Here is a 23252-nt window from a genome sequence, read left to right as displayed (position 1 = left end):
AATTGCAGGCAGCCAGCAGGTAACAGAAGTAGCCTGCAGTACTGCACTCTAACCACTGCGCAAACCGTGGCTCACAATCAAAGCTTAGAAGAATCACATAAAATGCTCAGCCAACCTTCATTTAGTGCCTATGTCGTTTGACGAGCATTAAAGCATCTTTTACATGAGGGACTAGAGCAGGGGGGGTCTTTAAGACTCGTGGACTTCAACTCCCAGAATTCCTCCTCCAGTCATGTTAGCTCAGGAATTCAGGGAGTTGAAGTCCACAAGTCCTAAACTTGCCAAGTTTGAAGACCCTCGGACTAGAGGTTCTCTCAGTCCTGATTTCTTGGGGTCCCCTTGCTTCCGGGAATTGGGCTGTTGTCAATCAATCCAGTTGTGATGACCATTTGTGGGAACTTTTTTCTAGGCCCTCCCCCGCAAGAACAGAATGTGGTTGCCTCCGACTCAAGAGCAGAAACAGAAGAAGAGTTGCCCCAGGCTACAGAACAAACTCTAAAGAATGCACAAAATACAGCGCTAGACCAAAGAACTGCTGTGCCCCTCTCCAAGTCTCCAATACATGAGCATTGAATGATTTCTGCATGATGGCCGCTCCGTTGAAGGACAGAGGGAAGGCTTACGGTTTGAAGCAACAGCCAGCGGTGAGGGTGCGAAGAGTTCTTTGGTACAAGGATGAGCAAGGGACCTGCCCTCCCATAGCTCCTTGGCTGGAAGAACTGGGATTTCCAGTGATGGATAGTGGCATCTTAATCTCCTGCACGTCTTTTCTGGATCGCCTCGTTTCATCTTTCATCCTTGTACACGCTCATCAAAGTGCCCAGTATTCTAATGGTTTGTGTGAGGAAAGCCAAAATCTCCAGTCTGCCGGAAACTGGCCTTTTCCAGCAGACGTTGTACAGTTGGTACCAGATGTGACAAATGTTATAGTGCCAGAAACTCAGAACCACCAGCAGGCGGGATGGGGGTTGTTTTACATACACTAAACTTGCTTGCCTTGCATTGTATGTTTTGGAAGTTTGAGAGTAGGCTAGTTTGTGGTTTGTAGGGGAGTTAAAAGCAGGCACTCGGTTAATCCAGGTACATGTCTCTCGTAACAAACTTACTCCGCTACCATCCTATACCCCATTTGCCCTTAAGGTCTTATTTCCTTATGTCCACATCCGTTTGCAGTCTAGGAACGAAACTCTCATGCTAGAACCAATATCTGCTGGCACCGATGAGAGGCTTGGCGTGAACAAGGTAGGAGGAACGATGTGCATTATAGCAGCTTTCAGCCACGTTTAACCCAAATCAGGTTGTAGTTCCTCCTGTCTGCAATTAAATCTTGGAAATTGCAATTGTTCCCATCTCATTTATTCTATGTTATTAGGCCTCTCCTCTCAGCTTCATTTAACATTGCTACAAGATTCAGCAGTGCTTTGCTGTGGCAGAGAAAACGGAAGGAACGGAGAAGACTTCACATCTATCATGGGAAGATGTGAGGGCAACACACCAAGCTTGGTGTTTCTGTTCAAACTCATTGTGAAGATGCTTAACCCCGTAGCCTTGTCTCACGAACCAGGATGTGCAGCCTTCTTATAGGAAACACACCTTTACTCTAATCCATTGGCTTTCAAGGAGGCTCTAGGAAATAGTTTTTACAATATGAATTGCTTAACTTATTACAGCTCCTTACATCCGACGCACTAGCACATAGACGAAAGGGTACGTACATATTTCTCCACACTGATAGCCTGCAACTAAACACTGTGTTAAATATAGTTACATACTATGAAAAAAAATGCAGCTGTTTCGTAGAGTATTCGGTACTTTCACCACTAGCCTTTTTTTCAGACACTGGAAGAAAAAAATATGTGGTGCTCTGCTAATCTGTGTTATATTCCCCAGAGGATTGGAAAAGTTATACAGCTTTCAGCTGAGAGGTTCCCAGCCAAATGTGGAAAGTTCAGGATCCCATCATCTGAAGGCATCCTTTGAGGAAGACGGAAAAGGCTTTTGCTTCCGGCTATCGGTGCATTTGGATTGAGAGAACAAGGAAGAATTATGAACCACACCACAGTTAAGATAATGGAGGATATATGCAGGTGCAGAGTTCTCACAACAGTGTCTACTAGTGTAACGCCACATACACACGAACCTGTTTCAACACAGATAACGTTTTGGCATAATGGCTCAATTACCAATCATCCTCAACCGCAAGAGATGCTCAGTAGGAGTTGAGCTCCTTGTAACTGTACTTGGGTATCTGCCATCTATTACCAGATGATTATTGCATGCATCTTTTAAAAATATTCTAGCACAAATAGCCAACTTATTTACATTAAGGTCCTTATTTTAAAGCAAAGAATCACAGAATGTTATTTTAACTTTCAAACTATGTTTGAGTGACTGTGCTCGGATTTGGAAAATTGGCACACAAGGTATATTTTTTATCGAGAGCTGTGCTGTTGTATTTTTCCTAATTTGTTTTAATTTTCAAAACATTTTATCAAGCATGTAAGCTATATGAAGTATTTTGTAATTAAATGAAAGGAGGAGATGACAAAAATAATTAAAAATAAGCATTTTAATTCACACTGATGTTGGCATACAATTGTTTATTACCTTTATGGCATTTTTTTTTTTTTTTAGAAATATATACTGCTGTAGAAACCATCACTTAAAACAAGTAATGTTTAATTTGTGTAGCATTTCACTAGATGTATTTCTATTAGAGTAATGAACGTTTTACCGTCTTCCATATGGTCTTTCTCAATGCCACACTCAAGTTACCTTAATGACACGTAACTGTCCTAATATATCTGTCTCCTGAAATGCTCTACAAAATTAGCATTGCTTTCCTGCATAGTTATCTAATGGTAGAAAACTGAGAACAGACAAGGAAACTTTTTATTTATACAATTCTAAACTATGAAAGCTACAAGAAGCAATTACATCCATTTTGTAATGTTCTCAAAGAGATAAAACAGATTCATGAGTATCAGACATAACCTGTAACTTGCCACTTTAGAAGCAAAAAAGATATAAATTCTGTCACCGGAGAATAACATCAGAGTTGGTATTTGTCTTCATGTGTTGCAGGCTTACTACTGACATCTCACTCTCACTGCAACAAACCAGACTGGAATTGTACCCATAAATGAAATGAAATGTATTCTTAACTGCATTAAAAACCACTATGTGGTCCTAGCTACATGCTACTGTTTTATGGATTTACTCTCTACAAACTCTTGGAATTCTAAGGCACAAGAAAATTGTGTAACATGTCAAATTTAGACAGAGAATATACTTCTCTGTCTAAAGTGTAAGTCTCTTAAAGGGAGCAAAATGAATACAATAATTTGAACAATTCCTGGACCAGCTCTACGGCACGCAGGCTACAGATCCTCTCTAACTTCAAAAATGGACATGCTCCTTAAAATACCTGCAAATCCCTTATCACAGACAAAATTACAGGTTTTGCATGCCAGGGCTCACTAGTTTTAGGAACTGTGCTTTCCATAGGTCAACTTTTAAAGACTAAATTTCTTTGCATTGTATTTACAATCAACTGTAAAAAAAAAAAAACCCAGCTTCCCCATACTTAAAAACAACTCTTTATCTTTGTGACATACAAGACAAGCTGTAACGGTTGCCAGTTTGTTTTAACAAGTTACAAAGCAAAAACATACAAACCACTTTGCATTTACAGCTGAGTCCCACTTATAGTGTATGTAAATAGTCGCATTATGTCTTATGGCATTGTCATTCTGCCATCCTTAAAAGAAGCAGGTGGCACGTCTTGGTTATCAAAAATCAAAGCCATCTTTGCTCGAGGCATCCAAACCACCTTAGATGAAAAGGTGATGCCTTCCTTTTTTTTTTCCTGTATGTGAAATTGAAACAACTTCTATCTTCAGAAGAACAGAATTAAAAAACCAAACAGCTGAACCAGAACAAAAGTGTAATTCAACCTGAGATCATAGAATCTTTGCTAAGTTTATTGCTTCTCTGCCTTGGTGAAAACCCAGCGTGCCCATCCCAGTAATGCTCTTGAGATCCTAGAGATCAAAAAGAAGAAACATGAAAGCATCAGACCTGAAGGTAAGCAAATATTCAAATGTGCTGGGTCTTGGGAGCCAAAATATGGGGTTATTAGCAAGATTTCAAGGAAAGCGGCAGTCGCTGCACAAATTGTTCTCCATTAATATATGGTTGTTCTGGCCCAGCACATATAACGTAGACCCTTCCCCCATGATACGTGTGACTAGCCAAGAAAGAGACTAACCTTACAGACTGCACTTGAGAGCGGAGGTCTGGTGTGGGTGCGTTGCGTTTAAGATGAACACCGTTTCCTTCCCCATTCTCCTAAGAGCGAAAGAGAGAGAAAAGAGAGAGAGAGAGAAAAGCAAAGTGAATCCTTGTTTTTTAAAATTCTGCTCATATTGAAATTGCTATTTTGGAACACTTTGAGGATGAGAGAAGGTGTTTAGTGAGAAATCAACAATATGGTTGCTGGGCTTTAAGTGCCACCCAAATTACAAGCAGTCCTTGACTTACAACAGCTCATTTAGTGACCGTTCATCATTACAACAGCACTGGGAAAAAAAGGGACAACCATTTTTCACACTTATGACCATTGCAGCATCCCCATCAAAATTCGGACGCTTGGCAACTGGCTCCTATTTATGACGGCTGCAATGTCCCGGGGTCAGGCGATCCCCTTTTGCAAGCTTCTGACAAGCCAAGTCAACGGGGAAGCTGGATTCACTTAACAATTGCAGTGATTCACTTAACGAATGTCTCAGCCATAAACTCTGGGCTCAATTGTGGTCCTAAGTTCCACAAATGGGAAAACCTCATGTTAAATGTTGCCACTTTATGGTTTCTCACTAGATAGAATTACAGATCGTCCTAAACTCACAACAGTGGTATAGTAACTGTTTGAACTAATGACACACACATTCCCCCACCCCCCCAAAAGGTACATACAATCTTATTCTGAAGTTCTGACAACTACCTGCTAGTTATTTTGGGTTTTTGGCAACCAGCCAGCATTTATGGCTGTTTGCAGGTGTCTGTGGTCACAGGACTCCGGTTTATGATGTTTTTGCCGAAAAACCAGGGTTTATTTCCGATTCCTGGCAAAAATCCCTCCTTAGTACACAATGAATTTACCTGAAGGACCCACCTTGAAAAAGTGATAAAATCTAGTCAGTCATTTGACAGGCTCAATTATGGCAAAGTCAAGGATTACCTGCATCGGCGATGTTTGACTGATTTGAATATTAAATTTATACTGGCAACCAAAACTTAACTACAAAACAAGCCCGAGAGAAAAGACAGGAATTCCCTTTGCAAAGAGTCACTAATTCCACTCTGACTCTGGTCACGAAACAAAGCTATAGAGAGGTTTATTATTATTTTCCTTTGCTCAGATGGGAGATTTACCTTTTGTTGAACTCCAATTTGCTTTGATTTCCTCCTGGTGACCCTTCCTATTGGTTCCTCCTCGCTTCTTTCTTCTAGAGATCTCTCTCTACAACTGCGACAGGCAAATACATAGGATCGCTCATCCTGAATCTCCCCCAGCCGCCTTTTCTTGGGGGTGCTTTCAAATTTCAAGGGAAGGAACTGATTTACACGTCTCTTATTTGGAGTATTAGTTTTTGTAACGGTCTCAGTAGAGCAATGCCCTACGGCTTCCAGGTTGTTACTACTACAAGTTGGAGTAGAAGTCGCAGAAGGTTCTCCTTCATTTGGCACCTGTTTCCTTTGAGCTGACACGTATTTCTCAGTTTCAAAGTATTTCCACCTAGCTGTCATCCCTTTAGCTCCATGGGCAAGGGATAGACAATCCTTCCTATTTTCAGACACCGGCTCCAAGGAGAAGTCGCCCTCTTTGGAATGACGAACAGGAGAAAAAGGAAGGTAGGATTTATTTAATGGCTGGCCACAAGGAAGGCTGTCTGCAAGTTCGCTGGCCTGGCCTGATGTGGTTGACACAACCAAGCTGGGTTTCTGTTTGGCCGTTTCGATGAGAGATTCACTGTTCTGAAAATGAAACAGCGACGGGAACTTCGGCGGCTCAGCGTGCTCAGAGCTACGGTGAGGTGTATCATCACAAGGCTCCGGGAGACGTGAGGTGCTCGTGTTGGATTCTGGCCTTGCTTCTTCAGCAGGGCTGGCGAAAAGCATTTGCTGCACCTGAGGAAGGCCATGGGATGTGCTAGAAGCATCTGTCAAAGTGCAAAAAAAAGAAAAGAAAAAAAAGTTCAGCTGTTTTTAAGTCTACGGAGATATTCTCAGTCATCCAGGTCACGGCTGAGTGGTTTATTTTTTTGAGCCGTGTATTAGCATGCTGCTAGAAAAGGGGTAGCGTGTTGAAATGAATAGTAAGAGCCAATAACCCCTATCAAACACTTGATTTTACATGATTCAATGGGGATGCAGAAACCAGTACAGGTAGCTTTTGATTTCACTCACCACTGGAGGTGCTCAAGGTTATTCCAGGAACTGCATCCCAGGGATTTTCTAAAGAACCATCCAAACTTGCAGAATCTGCTGCATAAAGAAAAGCAAATTAACATCTTCCTCTCAACATTCCTTAAAAAGCCGGAGTAGATTAGAGTAAGTCATAAAAGAGCAGCAATATTCGAACAGCGCAAAAGATTATAGGAATCCATTCTGACCCAGTATGTCAAACAAACGGACCTGCGTTCAGGACGAAGAGCTCAAGAAATAGGGAGTAAATTCACCTAAGTTCATTCAAAATTTGATTTAGTCTTCTGAACAGACTTCATAAACAGTGTTAGGTGTTGAAAGTGGAGTTGCTGGTCTGTTAAAACATCCAGATTCACAAGCCCAATATTGTTGCTCTTATGTACTTGATATCCAGCTAAAGATAATTCTTAACACTCCTTCCTCCTCCCTATTTTCCCCATAACAACAGCCCTGGGAGATAGTTGGGCTAAGGAAGACTGAATGGCCCGAAGTCACCCAGTGGCTTTGACGTCTAAGATGGGACTAGAACTCACGCTCTCCTGGTTTCTGGCTTGGTGCCTTAATCGCTAGACCAAACTGACTTATTATACTGTCTCCTTATACTCTTTATATCTCTTAATTATACTTTATACTTTATGCTGCCCATTAGGGTCCCAAAGAGACGGAAGCAGGTGTTACTTTATGTCATGGCCCCGTCATTCAAAGTTTTTACATTAGGCCACCGCTACTTCCTTTGGAAGAGGAGAGAGTGAACCTGCTTGAATGGTGCCTCCTGGCGGACAATGCAACTAAAAACACAAGATACACACGGTAAAAACAGAGGCAGGTGGAAATCATGTGACATTCTGTATGTGCGGGCATGACAAAATGTAATATTTGAGCAACTCCGTCCCTAAAGATTTAAGGGAGGTGGCCTATATATACCATTTTGCAACTATCCATATCACTTTTTTCCTGGGAGATACAATAGTGCAGACTCTGTGAGAGTTTAAGACTGTGTTTTATTGTTGGTTCTAAAGATCATCTTGAACGGATGCCAATGAACATGTATTTATGTATGTATGTATGTACGTGTGTGTATATGCACACACATACACACACACTCCAGTAAAGGGATATAAATATCTCTCTTCACTGGATTAAACAAATCAATAACAAAAGTTAAATGAATAAGAAAAAAAAGAATTGAAAAAAACCGAAAGATCAGAAAAAAGCAAGATAAAAGTGCAAAAAAAGAGATGATGAGAACAGAAACAGAATGACTTTCCTTGGCACAGATACGAATTAAAAAGTACATCGAACAGTAATGATAATTACAAATTATTCATTGGCTAGAAACTTTTCTGAATGTTGATTCCTGAATGTTTGGGGTAATATTCCCCTTTGTTAAAAAGGAACTTTAAAATGCACCATTCACCTGCTTGTTCACGAGAGACAACCAATGGTACTCACCACTGAAAAAGGATACAGTACTACGATCATCTTCTTGACCATCTTCACCTTCTTCAGGAGCTTGAGGGGTATCTGAGAAAAATTAGAGCTTCACTATCAGCTTCCACTCCCTCCCAAAGGGTATCATTTTAGATCAATCCACACCAGTAAACTTAAGGACTTAATTTGTGGCTTTGCAACAGCCAATGTTGGAATCCAAAGTAGGTAATGAGACATACTCTGCAGGTTCTTCAGGAACAAATTAAGGGAATGCAATATAGCTTAACTTATCAAACTGTGGCATGGGAATTGCTGTCTTGTTGTAAGCCTATACATTTACGATAACAACCATACCCAACATTGATTTAAGAAAGCTACATAAATTGCTAGTAGCCACTGCTTTCCAATTCTCTTTCCAAGAGAATTGCTTTCCAATTCTCTTTACTTTTTATTCTTGATTTTTTCAAAAGAAAAATTATCCACGATATAGTCCTGTAACTGAATCTGTAAGATATATGTATCTCTTGACGATAAGATTGCAGGATGCGCCTCAATAAAAACTACAAAAATCTTGTGAACTTAAAACCTGGCCCATTTGTCTGCCCGTCCTATATAAGCTAGAACACAGGTACAAGCAAAATTTCAGCTTCAATTTCACGTAAGAGTTATGCCATTCCTTGACAACTCCATTACGATTGTCACATTTAACTACAATGCCCTTGACTTATGACCACAATTGAGTCCAAAATGTTGTTAAGTGAGACACTTGGTAAGTGAGTTTTGCCCTATTTTACGACCTTATCTTGCCACATTTGTTAAACGAATCACTGCAGTTGATACATTAGTAACAAGGTTGCTAAGTGAATCTGATTTCCCCATTGATTTTGCTCGTCAAAAGGCTGCAACCTTGGGACATAGCAACAGTCATAAGTACAAACCAATTGCCAAGCATCTGAATTTTGACCACGTGATCAAGTGACTGCTGCAAAGGTCGCAAGTGTGAAAAAGCAGTCGTAAAGTCATTTTCTGCAGTGCTGTTCTAACTTTCAACAATCAATCAACGATTACCTGTAGTTAGAAATCAGGAACACTGCTTTATTGGGGGAGGGGGGGGAAGAGAGAGAGAGAAGAAACATCCAAGCCAACCCATTTTCATTCATAAATCTGGCCCCTGAGTCTGGCACTCACTTGATATGTAGGACTGGGAAAGGGCTGCCTCATTTTCTGCACTGATCACCAGGTATTCAGCTGGAACTGTGAAGGTATCTTCGTGCATCTGAAATCAAAACTTTTCATCTGTTCCTGCTTTATACAATATATAAGCATTCTCAGCTGCTCTTTCGCAGCCGAGTGCCAAGTTCTTCCAATTTCCCTCACTTTCATTCCTAACCTAGGAATCAAGTAACTCTAAAAATAGTTCTTAAAAAAAAAAATAGTCCACTGGTATGAGAAGTCAAAAGCCTCAATTCAGGGAGTCTCAAGTTAAGACCATCATTGCAACTGGAGCTTCCATCGCAAAGTGATGTGGTTAAATGAAACGTGTCTGATTTTATGACCTGTTTGGCCACGGTCATTAAGCGAATCCCTCAGCTGTTAGGAGAATCCAGCTCTCCCCATTGCCTTTGTGTCATGCCCGTCGGAATCTGAATCGGAGGGGGAAGCCGAACAGCTGACAGGGAGTGGGAGTGTGGCTCCGCTGGCTGTGGAAAAAACGGGAAGGGCACAGTCTTGCTGGGCAGAGTAGGGGAGAGGTAAAGCAAGGCAGAGGGAATTTGGAGGAAGACCCAGGCCCACCCCCTCTTCATCCTAGGGCACACAGGAATGGAGAAGGGAGCAACGTGAGTTGCGTGACTTACAGGGGAGGAAAGGGCCCCGATTCCCTTCATTAATTGCAGCTGGGAACACAGTGTATAAAAGAGGAAGCTGTGCACAGCACGTTGTTAAGAGCAAATCGTGAATTTATCTGGTCTTGTCATGGCTTATCTGTGCTCCTGGCATCTTCCCAACTGTGTGAGTTTTGCCATGCTTTCAAGTCTGAAATTCCTTCTCCTGTCCTGTCAAGCTAATTACTTCAGTTTGGTTTGTTTGGATTTTTAGTTACAGTTTGTATGTACCTTGTTTTGGACTGAATTTTCTACAGTTAAAAACTGTTCCTGGGAGAGTTTCTCTCCAGCCGAAGGCAACCTGGACATTGGGGGCAAAGTTAGAGATAATAAAGGGACTCTTATTGCTTATGTGACTGTGTTGCCTTTGTGCCATCACACTTTGCTTGTCGGAAGTCCCTTTGAAAGATTGCAAATGGTGATCACTTGACCCACTGCAACTGTCATAAGTACATGCCAGTTGCCCAGTCTTTAAATATTGATCATGTGACCACAGTAATTCCTGTAGTGAGGAATAAATGAATAAAAAATGCTAACAGTTTTCCTTTTTTATGTTTCCTAATTTTCCATTATCTATTCCTTCACCAGAGGTATTTATCGAATTACCTTCATCCCCTCCACCTATAATTTCAATTGCAATGTCATAACCAGGGCACAGAAAATAAATACAAACCTTATTTTGCTTCCGTTCCAGTTGCCACTTAGTTTCTGGATACACAGCCAGTTGCTCAGAGTCCAACAGTTTGCTGGTGCCTAATAAGTTGAGACAATCCTTAGCAGTTTGTTTCAAAGTGTTCAGGGGATCCTGGTTTACTTCTTTCAATATTTGGGAAACTGCCTGGGATTCTTGTCCTGAATATTAAAAAAAGCACATTGTAAATAGACAACCGGCTTACAAGCAATACCCTATAACATTTTGCTTTAAGACTGAATGATGTAGAACTAGCAATTTTTTTAATCCACTGTCATTTTCAGAAATACATTGGCATCATTCTGGCCTGAAGGTAAACATCTTTTGAATCTATCTCACAAGGTGAAAAAGTTATGTTATGAAAAAAAATACAACTTAGGAAGGACTTGGGTTATAAATGTTTAGCCTTTAGGTGGCCTGAATGAATTCTCTACTGGGGAGTATAAAACTCAAATAAGATTTGTTCCACAATGAAATATAAGACAGAAAATCAGAGGAACCCACTTAAAACTGACTCCACTTTTCACTAAACTTCATTTAGAAGGCCGCCAACATTTAATCTAGCATACCTGAGTTGAACCATGTCTCCCTGGCAAAACCTTTTCTGAAATACACAACCAAACAGAATTAAGAGTTAAGCATGACGGTAACTTCTCAGGCCCTCTCCCTTTTTTATTTACATCCTGAAATGCTCTGTACAGAGTTATTTTTTGCTTTCTCCCAAGCTTCTTCTACCCCAATCTCAACCTTCCAAGAATATAACTTTTGGCATGTTTCTATTGTCTCCTCAATGCAGCTCATCAGGATGAGTATCCATCATCACGTCGTATAAGGATAAACAGATAAAAATGGTTAAATGGAGGAGAGACATGGAGGAACCAAGGTCAAGAGGACCAATTCTGAACATCAATGTACATTTCAACTGCCAACACAAGCTATCAATTAGCTGATTTTGTTCTTTGCTTTAAGCCATAGGCAGCCAACCTTTTGGCTTGTGGGCCAAACTGAGTGAAGAGGAATTGTCTTGGGCTGCATATAAAATATATAATATAGTTTAGGTACATAAATAACCATCTGCCTTCACTTTTAAATATTTTTGTTGTATCTTGTGGAACATTACTAGCTGTCCAGGGCCACATATGGACTGTGGCCTGCAGTTTGGATATGCCTACTTTAAACTACTTTTAAACAAAGTTCTTACCTAATAAATGACATTTGGCTGTGGTTTTACACTAAGTTATGCCATAAAAACCAATGTAGATGTGTATATAATAAGGTATATAAGATATATGTATTTGTCATTGCCAAAACGCTGCAACAAATATACATAAGATTTGTATTTTTTTAAAACTGCAATCAAAACAATTTTTTAAAAAACCCACAATTTACTAATTATAGCCAGGTATTTCCTAGAACTAAGCCACACTTTGACTTGAACATTGTGCTAGATGGAAAAAAAGGAAAAATCCTGTATCTTCCTTTTTAATCAAAATGAGAACAGCAATACAAACAGCCATTATGAGTGCTAGATCATGATGTATTACTAATTTGTCATGAGAACGGAATTAAAGTTTTCAGTGGGTCAGCTAATGTTGCATTTCTTGGGGAAATGGAAAGTGGTTTAACAAATCTGTAATCAAAGACTATCCTGCTTATTATTGACTTATTCATTAATTATCCATTAATCATTATTAATACACAATAAGAGAAGGTCCTACTGCTTTTCAAGCATGAGAAGGCAGGCTGCCATTCACATAATGCATGATGAGGTCAAATACAATAAAAAGTTAGTCCTTGGATTGTGTGTTGAACCTGGAATTTTCGATGATACATAGAAAGATTTTATAATGTTGCTATGAACAGATCTGAATTTCAAACTGCTAGTTTTAAGATCGCTCATAGAACAGAAACAAACAGCTGGCCCACATACTTACTGCCATAGGTCCTTTATCTTTTGTATGATTGACAGCTCCTGATTGCTATACAAAAAAGACATTTAACATCCTCAGTTTTTTTAATCACAGTATAAAAACTCATATAATAAAACCACATCCAATCAGTAGGTCAGTGAAACAGAAGCTTTCACTGTAGAACCCCAAGCATCTCATCAATTTGGTTTGCACCAAGACAAATTCCTTGTGTCTCCAATCACACTTGGCCAATAAAGAATTCTATTCTATTCTAAACATTTTATAACAGAAATATTATTATAAACCAGTTTATGGCATAATACCAAATGTCATAAAACATTTCCTGTGCCAATGTTTGACTGGGCTATCCACTTCAACATGAGGTATCTCTGAATGTATCCCAGCTTCTCCAGTGAAAGAAGTACATCAAAAGCTCTACCATTGTTTTGAGGAATCTGGTAAAGAAATATCTCTGAAACTACTACCCAGCAGATAATAGGTTGTTCAGTGTCACTATAAAGATCAACTGAATCAGAGAATGACAAAAAGAATAGTTCTCTTGGGGCCTCATTCTTCCATTTTAATACCTAGGTAAAGATGATAGTCAATTCCCTCTCAAGTTCAAGTCAGTTGCTGGTGACTATGGACACATTTATGTTGTGGAAAACAGAAGTGCTGTCTTCTGGCAGAATGTTTCCAACCTCTAATCAACAGCCTTGGGACCTGTGTGTGATCTTTCATCCAAATATCAAGTCTAACCATACTTAGCTTTTTGAAAATCAAAAGGTCAGTTAGGTGCAGCTGTAATGTTTAATCCTTCCTCTTTCCAAAACTTGACTATTTTTAAATTTGTAAACCTACTCAACTCTACAGCAAGAGTTGGAACAGTCAACAACAGACAACAGCAGCTATTGAAGTACAGTTAAGCGTTTATAAAGAATACATTCTGTTAAATTTCCAAACCCTGATTAAAATAGGATGCCTATTGGATGGGATGCAGAAAATTCTGCAATCTTAAGGGTTATAGCTTAGGCCCCCATCTTCCCAACTACACAACTAAGATCAGTGTTCTTGTGGGTCTCACCAGTTTTGCAGATTCTTCCCCTCTCTCTTTATGGGCATGATTTGGAAACACTCAAGGGTGAGATAAAATTGACAATCTTCCTGAAAAGAGTGAAAAACAAGCACAATGAACGATGCTCAAGGAGAAATCTCACACTGAACATGATCTCAATGATGGAGAGACAGCACCATGGCCTGTGATTAAAAATCATCAAAGCAAGGCTTCTCCTTCTCCAGCGGAGGTACCCTCCACCAGATGCGTGGAATTCAAATCCAGGATATATTGATGGTTAAAAGGGTGGAATTTGAACTCAGGGAGACCCCAGTTCAAATCCCCACTTGGATACAAAGCTACCTGGGTGACTTTGGGCCAGTCCCTGCTTCTCAGCCCAAACTAGCTTTACCCAAGGAGGTGGGCAAGGATCCAATTAGGAGACCTTTCAAACAGAAATGAAGATATAAGGGTCCTAAAGCAGAAGCAAACTATGGCAACTTGAGGATCTCTGGACTTCAATTCTCAGAATTCCTGAGTCAGACCTGAAGAACTGGAAGAATTCTTCAAGAAGTGGAAGGTGCCCAAATTAAATACTTTAAATTTCCCAAAATGAACCTAAGCTGCAAAAGGCAAGGGGCTTCTCTCTCCGTTGCCTTCCATCAGTGAAAGAAGCAAGAAAAAAAAAAAATCAACCGGAGACCTTTTGGATGCTTGGAAAAGCGTCCCTCAAATGATGCAACCCCTTCCCACATTGAGGGGCTCCCCCTGCCCAATGAAGCCCCTTCCTCTCTCTGGCACTAAAAAAATAAAACAATACTAGGCCCCATGAGGCTCGTTGTGGCTTCTGAAAGGCTTAAGAGGGTTTCCTGAATATCCAAAGTTTTCCTCGGAGGGAAAAACGGTCTCCTCCGAAACTCACACAAACCCCACCGGAAGAAAAACAGCAGTGGGGTTTTGTGTGGGTCTGCCTTGTCCTCCCTGAAGGAGGAAGATTTTCAGGGCTTTTTATGGCTGCTAAGTGGGATTTAATGGCGTCCGGCTCCCTCAGGGAGGCTTCAAAAAGGCCACAAAAAGCTACATTTCAGGAGGAAAAACCACTGATGGGTTAAACATCGGAGACCAAAGATTGCAAGTTTAAGGATACATATATTCCGCCTGGCAATAGGCCTACTTTGAGGGAGTAAAGTCCAAAAGGGTGGATTTCTCCCCCTCACGCCAAACACAGGAGATGAATTATTGTATCCATTTTAATTGAAGAATAAAATGACCCTCGACTTGCAGGAATGGCTGTAGGGCATGGAGTAGCTGTCAAGATTCAAAAATAGGGCAAACTGCCAATGAAATCAAGAAAAAAAAAAGGAGCCTCAAATAATTTAGTCAAAGATCCATTTCTTTATGGGAGACATTTTACAGGCTTGCCGTATGCTAAATAAATAACATTTTACAGGCGATCCCCATCACACTGTAAGATAGGCAGCAAATAAATTTAACTAACGAACAACCAAATAAATATAAATATTGCGGTAGGCAGGAGAAAATTTTCATACAGGGAGTCCTCGTTTAACGATTGCCTCCCTTAGTGACCGTATCTGAAATGTGAATAAATCTAAACGGCAGCTGTAAATAAATATATAAATAAATGTGTGAATACATTTAAAGGATAACTTTCTGTCCATATAAAGGATTGTTTTACACACACACACACACACACAAGGCACAACAATCAGAGAATCATAAAAATGCCCTCAATATTGATAGAAAATGAGCTTGCAAAAACGGCCACAGGGTTTGGACCAAGCTAATATCAAGTGGCATATAAATTTAATAAACAAACAAACCTGTATTTTCCCCTCATGAAACTCCTTCAGGTCTGACCCTTTTTCTTTCTTTCTTTTTAAAAGTCTGATAACCAACAAGTAAGCTCCCCCTTTGGAAGTGACACCCAAAAGTTGATAGGGAATTTTAATTTGTACCATGATAGAAAGGGAGAAGTTGAAATTCAACACAACTGCAGAGTAATCATTACAATTGAATGCTTCTTAAATTTAAATTATATGCCACTCCAATGCCAAGTATTATCAGTGCAGGAAAAGTGTTTTAACACTTTTTATACACCTCTGTGGCTTATTAAAAAAAAAAAAAAACCTAGTTTGAGTTAGTAAACTGTATGATTTCAGCCATTATCCGTCCTTAATTACAATATGCTACAGTAAACTCATCTTGAAATCCTGTTTCCTATATAGGCATTTAAATGAGGACAATAGTCCTCAATTTACAACCAATTCATTAGTGACTGTTTGAAACTACAATGGCTCTGAAAAAGGTGACTTATTACCAGTCCTCATGTTACAATAGCATTCCCACAGTTACGTGATCAAAATTCAGGTGCTTGGCAATTGGCTTGTATTTATAATAGACACAGCATCTTTGAATTCACATTATCACCACATGGGAGCTGCCCAGCCAACTTCTGACAAGTAAAGTCAATGGAGGATGTTGGATTCACTTAATGACTCATGATTCACTTAACAACAGTGGCAAAGAAATCTTAAAATTGGGCACGGCTCACTTAACAACTTACTTGGCAACATAAATTCTGATCTACTACGTGTTATTATTATTTTTTTTTATCATTTTTATTTCTTTTATATTGTGCTTTTATGTCCCGAAAACTTGCCTTGATTCACCATGTGCGAGTAGGCGGCAATATCAATTTTCTAAATAAATAAATAAATGTCATGTCATATCCTCGGAGGGTCAAACTGCATTATCAGTATGTGCTCCTCCAAAGAAAACACTACAACAAGAGCATTTAGTGCGCCTTACCATTTCAGTTGCTCTTTTAAAATTGACTCTATAATTCTGCAAGACGATGAACTGGCCAATAATTCCAGACAATGCAGACCGAGCCATAGACCTGGGAAAATAAACAGGAAGAAATGTATCAGCAAATCTTACAGCATCACACTGTCTCTTACAGCTAAGGGTGATATTTTTCCATATTGATCTGCAAAATTTAAAAAGATCCACAAGCTTCTTTAGAATGCTGGGAATCTCTTTTTATCAATAAAGTCAACATTTATTCTCACAGTCTAACTTTCTATGCCAGCACATACAAAAAGGGATTATAGTTCTCTTGTAAATTGTTTTGACCATCTAGTACAATAGATTTTCCCAAGAAAACATGACTTTGAAAGCACATGTAAAAAGTTGGCAACTTTAAAAATATATACTGTTAATTCCAGAACCCAAAATACTAGTTCAAATAACGATGTAACAAATTTTGAATATGGAATTATCAAATCTCTACCAGATTGGCATAATCCCTCATATTTTGTTACAGACAAATGATAAAATCCAACTGAGGAGGGTTGATCTCCAATTATAATTTCTGCAGAAGCACAAAATTTCTAAATGAATACTTATAGATGATATATTACAGGTAATCCTTGACTTACGACAATTAATTTAGGGACTGGCTGAAGTTACACCGGCACTGAAAAAAATGACTTAGGACTGTTTTTCACACTTGTGACCATTGCAGCATCTCCATGGTAACATGATCAAAAGTCAATGAGGGAAGCCAGATTCACTTAATGACATGATTCACTTAACAACTGCAGTAACTCACTTAAGTGTGGAAAAAAGGTCATAAAATGGGACAAAACTCGCTTAACAAATGTCTTGTTTAGCAACGTAAAATTTGGGCTCACCCGTGGTCATAAGTCAAGGACCACCTGTATACACATATTTATCAGACATTTTAGTGTAAACATGTAAACGAAAAAGGAAAGAGAATAAAAGGAATAAAGGAGTGGAAACAAATGAATAAATAAAGGATTTATAAATACAGATTAGAATTTTAATAGAATGTGAATGAAAGAATACATCATAATTCTGATTGCTTGAAGATCTCTATTAAGCTCTAAGCAAGCATACACTAGATGTCAAAGATCATGGTCAGCACACCATAAATCATAAAATGAAATTATGAATCACAATAAATTCTATTCATAGTAATGCAGAGGTCTTGTAAAATTGTATAGAGCTCATGGAAGAGAAACATAAATTTTGGATTCCGTAAAAATCTATATATTGAATAGTGATCCAAAATAAATTCAAAGTAAAACTTACTGTTTTGTCATTTTGCCTGCAACCATCACTTCAATATAGTGAAGCCCATCTCCAATATGTAGAATTGTTTTTGGTTCCTGCTCAGCATCTTCGTAAACCCTTGGCTCATTCAAAACCTGGGGAAGAGGCAAAAAAATTACTCCATGACAAACATATTTGGAAACAGAGTTTATTCTGTGATTTAGGCCCATTATTTTCCATCAGTGTAAAGCAGAGATGGGTATCACAGACACTACAATATCTGCAGATAGTTCTTTTGGCTGTCTATTGGGTTCTTCCACCTGGGTCTGTCTTAGTTTAAAACAGAAAAAGAAGAACTGGAACCTGGCACAGAAGGAAAAAAAGCAGTCTTGCAATCTTTTAACAATCAGGATGCTTCATGGGGACTCCATAATAATTATTAAAAGATGAAAGCGATAGCCCAATGCAATCTGGAGTTTTGTTTAGAAAATGGCTGTTATTTCACAGAAGGAACATGGTGCTAAGCTAGAATGGAGTTCCCTGGATATCTACAGCAATGTTTTTCAACTCCAGCAACTTTAAGGTGTGTGAACCAACTCCCAGAATTCCCCAGGCAGCTCTAAAAACACTGCTGTTGAGGAAGCAGCAGGAAATAAGATACCCATTTCCTTTGGTAAACAGATACTGTATTTTGCAATTAGCCAGGCCAATGACAGCAATCATTTTAAAATTTTAAAAAAAAAAATTAATTTAAAATTTAAAAAACACCTTTGGTATGCAAGTTTTTGTAGCTGCATGCAAGGCACTCTCAACATTCCAATGTTAAGCCTATAACTGCTCTGAACTGTGTCTAGTCTGTTGCAAAGTAAAAACAAACCAAGGATATGCAGGACAGGTCTGCATTCTTAAGAGTTGAGGGAGACAACATAAATAAATAAGTTTGAAAGTCCACCTTCAGAACATGTCCAAGCTGACCATCTGTTTTGATTACGGATTCTTTGTACTCCAACAGAAGAGTCACAATCCAAGGGTCCAAATACGATAAATTAGGTCTATTGCTCCTGGCCAGACTATACTCAGTGTCTAAGCTGGTGGGAAAAAATGTAAGCAAAGTCAAAAAGCTTCTGTAAAAATGGTGAGAAGCATCAATTCAACTCAACATCATCTGAAAAGGAGGATAGGGAAAACCACAGTACTAGCGATGATAGATCACTCTAACCAAAATAATCGTGGCTTAACAATGAGGTGCAAACCTATGATTGTTTCTTATTATTAATTGGGGAAATAAAAGTCAACTTTTATTTCAGGCAATGTCCAGGACTAGTTCCTACCATTTTCTTGGCAAAATTTTTTGGGGAAGTATTTAGTTGTTGCCTTCTTCCTAGGGTTGCGAGAAAGTGACTGGCCTAAGGGAACGCAGATAGCTCCCCATTCTGAAGCAGGACTAGAATTCACATCCTCCCAGTTTCTAACCTGATACTTCTCCAATCTGGTTCTCTACTTAGTCCACTCTACTGTATGAATCTAGTTATTTAATAAACTATGATAAACTAGGATGGGCAGTATTTAAATCCTGCCATTCTACTCAATCAAATATCTGGCTACCTAGAGATGTTCTTCTTTTCACTCTATGGACAACCTGGAGGGTGTGTGTGTCAAGATTTCTTGCTTGCCCTACAAACCAGGCAAGGAGACGCTTGAACTCAACCAAGATCTGAGTAGAAAGCTTGTAGAGATGTGCCCAAGGGTATAGGCCACATGGATGAATCTTGCTTTTTATTTATTTGATTTGATTTGTCAATCGCTTATAACAGGTATAAGTATAAACATAGTTATGGATACATGAAATTGATATATGTAAGAAAAACAAAAAGAAACAATAGGACAGGGACGGTAGGGACATTGGTGACAATAAGGAGCAAAAGCGATGCTTATGACATCCTTCCGAGGTCACACAATAAAAAACCCAGTAATACACTGACCAAAAAGACGTGTATTTTTCCTAATAAAACTTGCAACCAAGCAAGCTTGTCCCCCCCAAAAGTTACCACGCTAAACCGATCCACGGATGCTGAAACCATTCCTGTTTAAAGGTGTGCAATCATATGCAACGCCCCCAAGACCGCAGTCTCCTATCTTTTACCTCGGGGGTCCACCAAAGTCTGTCGGATGCATCGCAAAGACGGCTGGCAGCCAAACTATCCTCCGAGGCCACCCCGGGGCAGAGTCAGGCGGAATCGACTTACAAGGGACTTGGAACAACCCCAACAAAGCGAAAGCGAAAGCGACGCCAGGCAGGCGCGCCAAGGCGAGGCTTGGAGACCGAAAGGCGACAACAGACGGGGGCAGCGTGGAAGACCCCCCCCTCGCCCCACCCCGATCCCAGAAGTCCCGGGAATGGCGGTGGGATCCTGGACAGTTGGGAAACCTGCAATTTCCACGGGGAGCGGCTCTTTTGCAACCTCTCCGCCGTTTTGCAAGCTCACCCGCCGGGCTGCGCGCGTCGCGGAGACTTCCGTCGGCGCAAGCAATTCGGCGACGGGCCCTGATCCATGCGGACGGCGCTTAGGCTGCCCTAGGCCGCCCTGTCCCCTTTGCTACGACTGCGAAGCCTCGTTGCCGCGTCACAAGCCCGGGCTCCTCCTCCTCCCGATGAAGCCAGGCGCTCTCGGGTGGAGAAGGCGAGGCAAAGGCGGTCGCAGCCCTTTGCGCGCCTCTCGTCCCTGCTGCAAAGGGCAACCCAAGCGCCAAAAAGGGAACAAAGGCGCTGGCGCAGCCCGTTGGATTCAACGGCCGCCCACGTTGCTTGGAGGAGGGAGGCGAGCTCACGCCGGCCTCTCGCAGCCTTAACCCGCAGGCAGATTTTTGTCCCGATTCAAATGTTAGGGGGCGCGCCAGGATCGAAAGCGCTTGGCTGAGCGCCGGGAAACAGTTGGTGCGGGTGGAGTGACCTGGCGCCGACCTCAGTTGCGCTCAGCCTGCGGTCTGATAGACCAGTGCTCTCCAAATCTGGGTGAATTACCCAAAACTGGGTAAAAATGTTTTTTGGGAGGGGGGGAAATAAGGACCGACGAACCTATTAAAACAACCACAACGGGAAATATAGGTAGGTAGACAGACAGATAGATAGATAGAAAAATGTATGTATGTATGGTATTTAGGTTTCTTCGGGTATTTTCCCACGTCTTAATATTTGTGCTTTTATTATAGCGACGTTTCAGCAGAATCTCATCTACCATCCTCAGGCTTGTGTGTTGGGTTCTTTTTAATCGCGTGTGTTTTTGTTTGAATTTGGTGCTGGCTTTCTGCTTTATTTGAATGGTTTTTTTCCTCATCCTGATTGGCTGGGAGTCTGGGTCTGTGTTTATTGGTCTTCGAGTTGCTGTGTTCTTGATGAGGGTGAGGAAAAAAACAATTCAAATAAAGCAGAAAGCCAGCACCAAATTCAAACAAAAAAACGGCTGCCAAGCTTGACACACAAGAAAGAAAGAAAAAAAGGGTCAGACCTGCCGAAACATCGCTATAATAAAAACAGAAATATTAAGATGTGGGAAAATACCCGAAGAAACCTAAATACCATATATATATATGTATGTGTATGTATGGCATTCAGCTCTGTTATGTATATGTTTCCACGTATATAGTTGTGCTTAAACCACACGTTTCACAGAATCTCATCTGCCATCATCAGGCTTCGCATTGTGTTCATCTGTTCATATACAGAAGCCTGACCATGGCAGATAGATTCTGCCAAAATATATACAACTTTAAAAGCACAACTACAATGACGTGGAAAATACCGAACAGAGCTGAATGCCATACATGAAAACCACGAAAACTTAAGAAATATATATAGTATAGTATTTATAGTATTTATATATATATGGCATTCAGCTTTAATGGTGGACAGGACCACATGGCTTGGAGCTCCAAAGAAGGAAGAACGATCACATGCTTCAAGATGAAGGAAAAGAAGGAAGGACTGAGATCCGGAGAGTCCTTTACATACCCTCTGTTGAGATTTGAATTTGAGCTTGTATTCCGATGGGTTGTCAGACTCCCATGAGGCCATGCAGGGGCAACTCTGTAGGCTGTCCTGAGTGCCAGGCTTGGTTGAGCCTTGCTGGATGATGATGTAATGAAAGGGCTTTGGGGATTATTGAGTGATTTATTGAGTGATATATTTCTTATGTTTTTAATGTAATAAAAAATCAATAAAGCCTACTTTTAAAAAAGACAGGGTTTTGGGCAATTTCTATTACAGCTCTGCCTGGAGATCTTTGTTATGTAAAATATTCTGGCCCAGGCCTTAATAGCCCACTCATTAACAAAAGTAAGGGTGAGCTGCTGCTTCTGAGTTTCTACTCTTTTTAGGGAAAATATTCTGCCTTTTTAATATTTCCTAGGATATTTCATTTTTCTAGGAGAGGGGTGGGTGCTAACGTCCTACAGTGAGAAACTGGGAGACCATGAGTTGTAGTCCCGTCTTAGTGATGAAAGCCAGCTGGGTGACTTTGGATAGCCCCTCTCTCTCAGCCCAACTTGCAGGATAATTTTTGTGGAGAAAATAGGAAGAGGGAGGATATTAGATACGTTCAACGCCTTAAGTTGTTTATAAAATAATAAAGGCGGGATATGAATTAAAAAAAAACAAGTGCTTCCTCCTGAAATGTGTTGCTGGCTACCAGTTGGAGACATTTAGGGAAGTCCTGGTCATCAGTGCTTCTTAATCTGGATAGAAGCCTCTGCAAGCCAATTGCTGGGGAACCTTTGGCTTCCTTGTGCAGTTGGTTGGCCGCTATGAGAACAGACTGCTGGGACAGATTGGCCAGGGGTTCAATGCTGTGTTTTTACGCGCAGAATCAAAAGTGTTCACCGCTTTGATATAAAGGGCCCACACGGTGAGTCTCCCACGCAGACACGCACACGTTTTTTGCATTCATCGCTCTTCTGAATTCCCACTACCAAAAAGAAATCGTTTCGCCTTATAGCATACCAAGATCTAATTTGATCCTCCGATGCCCACCCCCCTCCGATATGCACTCAGTCAGAACAACATTAGGGGAAGAACTTTCTTGCTTTTGCAGATATCTGCTAAGTTGCTGATTAAGAGCAGACAGAACATCTGGCAGGGCAGAACATGCAAACATGCTCAGCATCAGCCTGTTGACCTAAGATAGCCACCGGGTTTTCTGCAATTCACATTCTCGGCAGAAGTGATAAGACCTTGGACAAGTTGCCAAGGAGGGACTGTGTTCTGTGTTTTATACCCAGCTCGGTTGTTAAAAATGTATCGAGCAATTAAAAACCATCAGCCTGGTCAGAAGATAATATTGCTGGCTAAGCATGAAAAACTGGACTCTCTTTCCTGAATTTTAAAGGCATAAACCGGACATGGGCAGATCTAGCCAAAAAAAAAAATCAGCTACTTGGAACAAAAATAATCCTCACTCACCGGGAAACCACAAATATGCCAACCTATTATTTGAGCTCAACTCTATCTCAAATCATGGCATTCAGGAGCCTGTTTGGTTACTGCAACATCACCATTCATTCATTGGCTTGGTTATACACAGTCGACGCTTTTCTTTGGGGCTTCAATCTATCTCTAGAACAGGGGCCTTCAGACTTGACAGCTGTAAAGACTTATGGACTTCAACTCCCAGAATTCCTCCTCCAGTCAGGTTAGCTCAGGAATT

General features: G+C 40.4%; 2 protein-coding genes across 10 annotated transcripts in view; one reads left to right on the top strand and one right to left on the bottom strand.

The window, feature by feature from the left end:
- Positions 1–3668, top strand: part of CARMIL2 (capping protein regulator and myosin 1 linker 2) — a 76003-nt gene extending 72335 nt beyond the window's left edge. The window contains exon 38 of the mRNA XM_087940795.1: positions 410–3668. Within this exon, the coding sequence (XP_087796921.1) occupies positions 410–573 (164 nt within the window). The 3' untranslated portion in view covers positions 574–3668. The remainder of the gene's footprint in view (positions 1–409) is intronic.
- ACD (ACD shelterin complex subunit and telomerase recruitment factor) lies at positions 2555–20187 on the bottom strand. 9 transcript variants are annotated; one of them, XM_026719127.2, is made up of 14 exons: positions 19697–20187; positions 18506–18641; positions 17593–17708; positions 16285–16375; positions 13486–13565; positions 12426–12470; positions 11061–11095; positions 10474–10652; positions 9106–9193; positions 7939–8010; positions 6469–6546; positions 5434–6221; positions 4271–4350; positions 2555–4043 (listed from the first exon to the last, which is right to left on the bottom strand). In XM_026719127.2, the coding sequence occupies exons 1-14, from the start codon at positions 19726–19728 to the stop codon at positions 3983–3985; spliced, it is 1881 nt and encodes a 626-aa protein (XP_026574912.2). In that variant the 5' UTR covers positions 19729–20187; the 3' UTR covers positions 2555–3982. The 9 variants fall into 9 exon arrangements, with proteins under 9 accessions (XP_026574912.2, XP_087796731.1, XP_026574909.2 ...); XM_087940605.1 differs by having other exon boundaries at positions 6469–6543; XM_026719124.2 differs by having other exon boundaries at positions 20040–20187.
- Positions 20188–23252: the final 3065 nt, after the last annotated feature.

The sequence above is a fragment of the Pseudonaja textilis genome, chromosome 11 (assembly GCF_049901715.1).
Source record: "Pseudonaja textilis isolate UNSWEBS1 chromosome 11, rPseTex1.2, whole genome shotgun sequence".
Taxonomy (NCBI): domain Eukaryota; kingdom Metazoa; phylum Chordata; class Lepidosauria; order Squamata; family Elapidae; genus Pseudonaja; species Pseudonaja textilis.
The sequence above is the reverse complement of the archived record's forward strand: the minus strand, read 5'-3'. Positions and strand labels throughout refer to the sequence as shown.

Bases quoted from the DNA above. Each gene is read 5' to 3' on its own strand.
- ACD (XM_026719124.2), bottom strand. From the start codon at position 20,107: ATGGATCAGGGCCCGTCGCCGAATTGCTTGCGCCGACGGAAGTCTCCG. The intron at 17,709-18,505 runs GTGGACTTTCAA...CCTCTTCCCCAG, and splicing joins AGCTTGGACATGTTCTGAAG to GTTTTGAATGAGCCAAGGGT. The intron at 10,653-11,060 runs GTATGCTAGATT...TTTAATATTCAG, and splicing joins GGAGACATGGTTCAACTCAG to GACAAGAATCCCAGGCAGTT.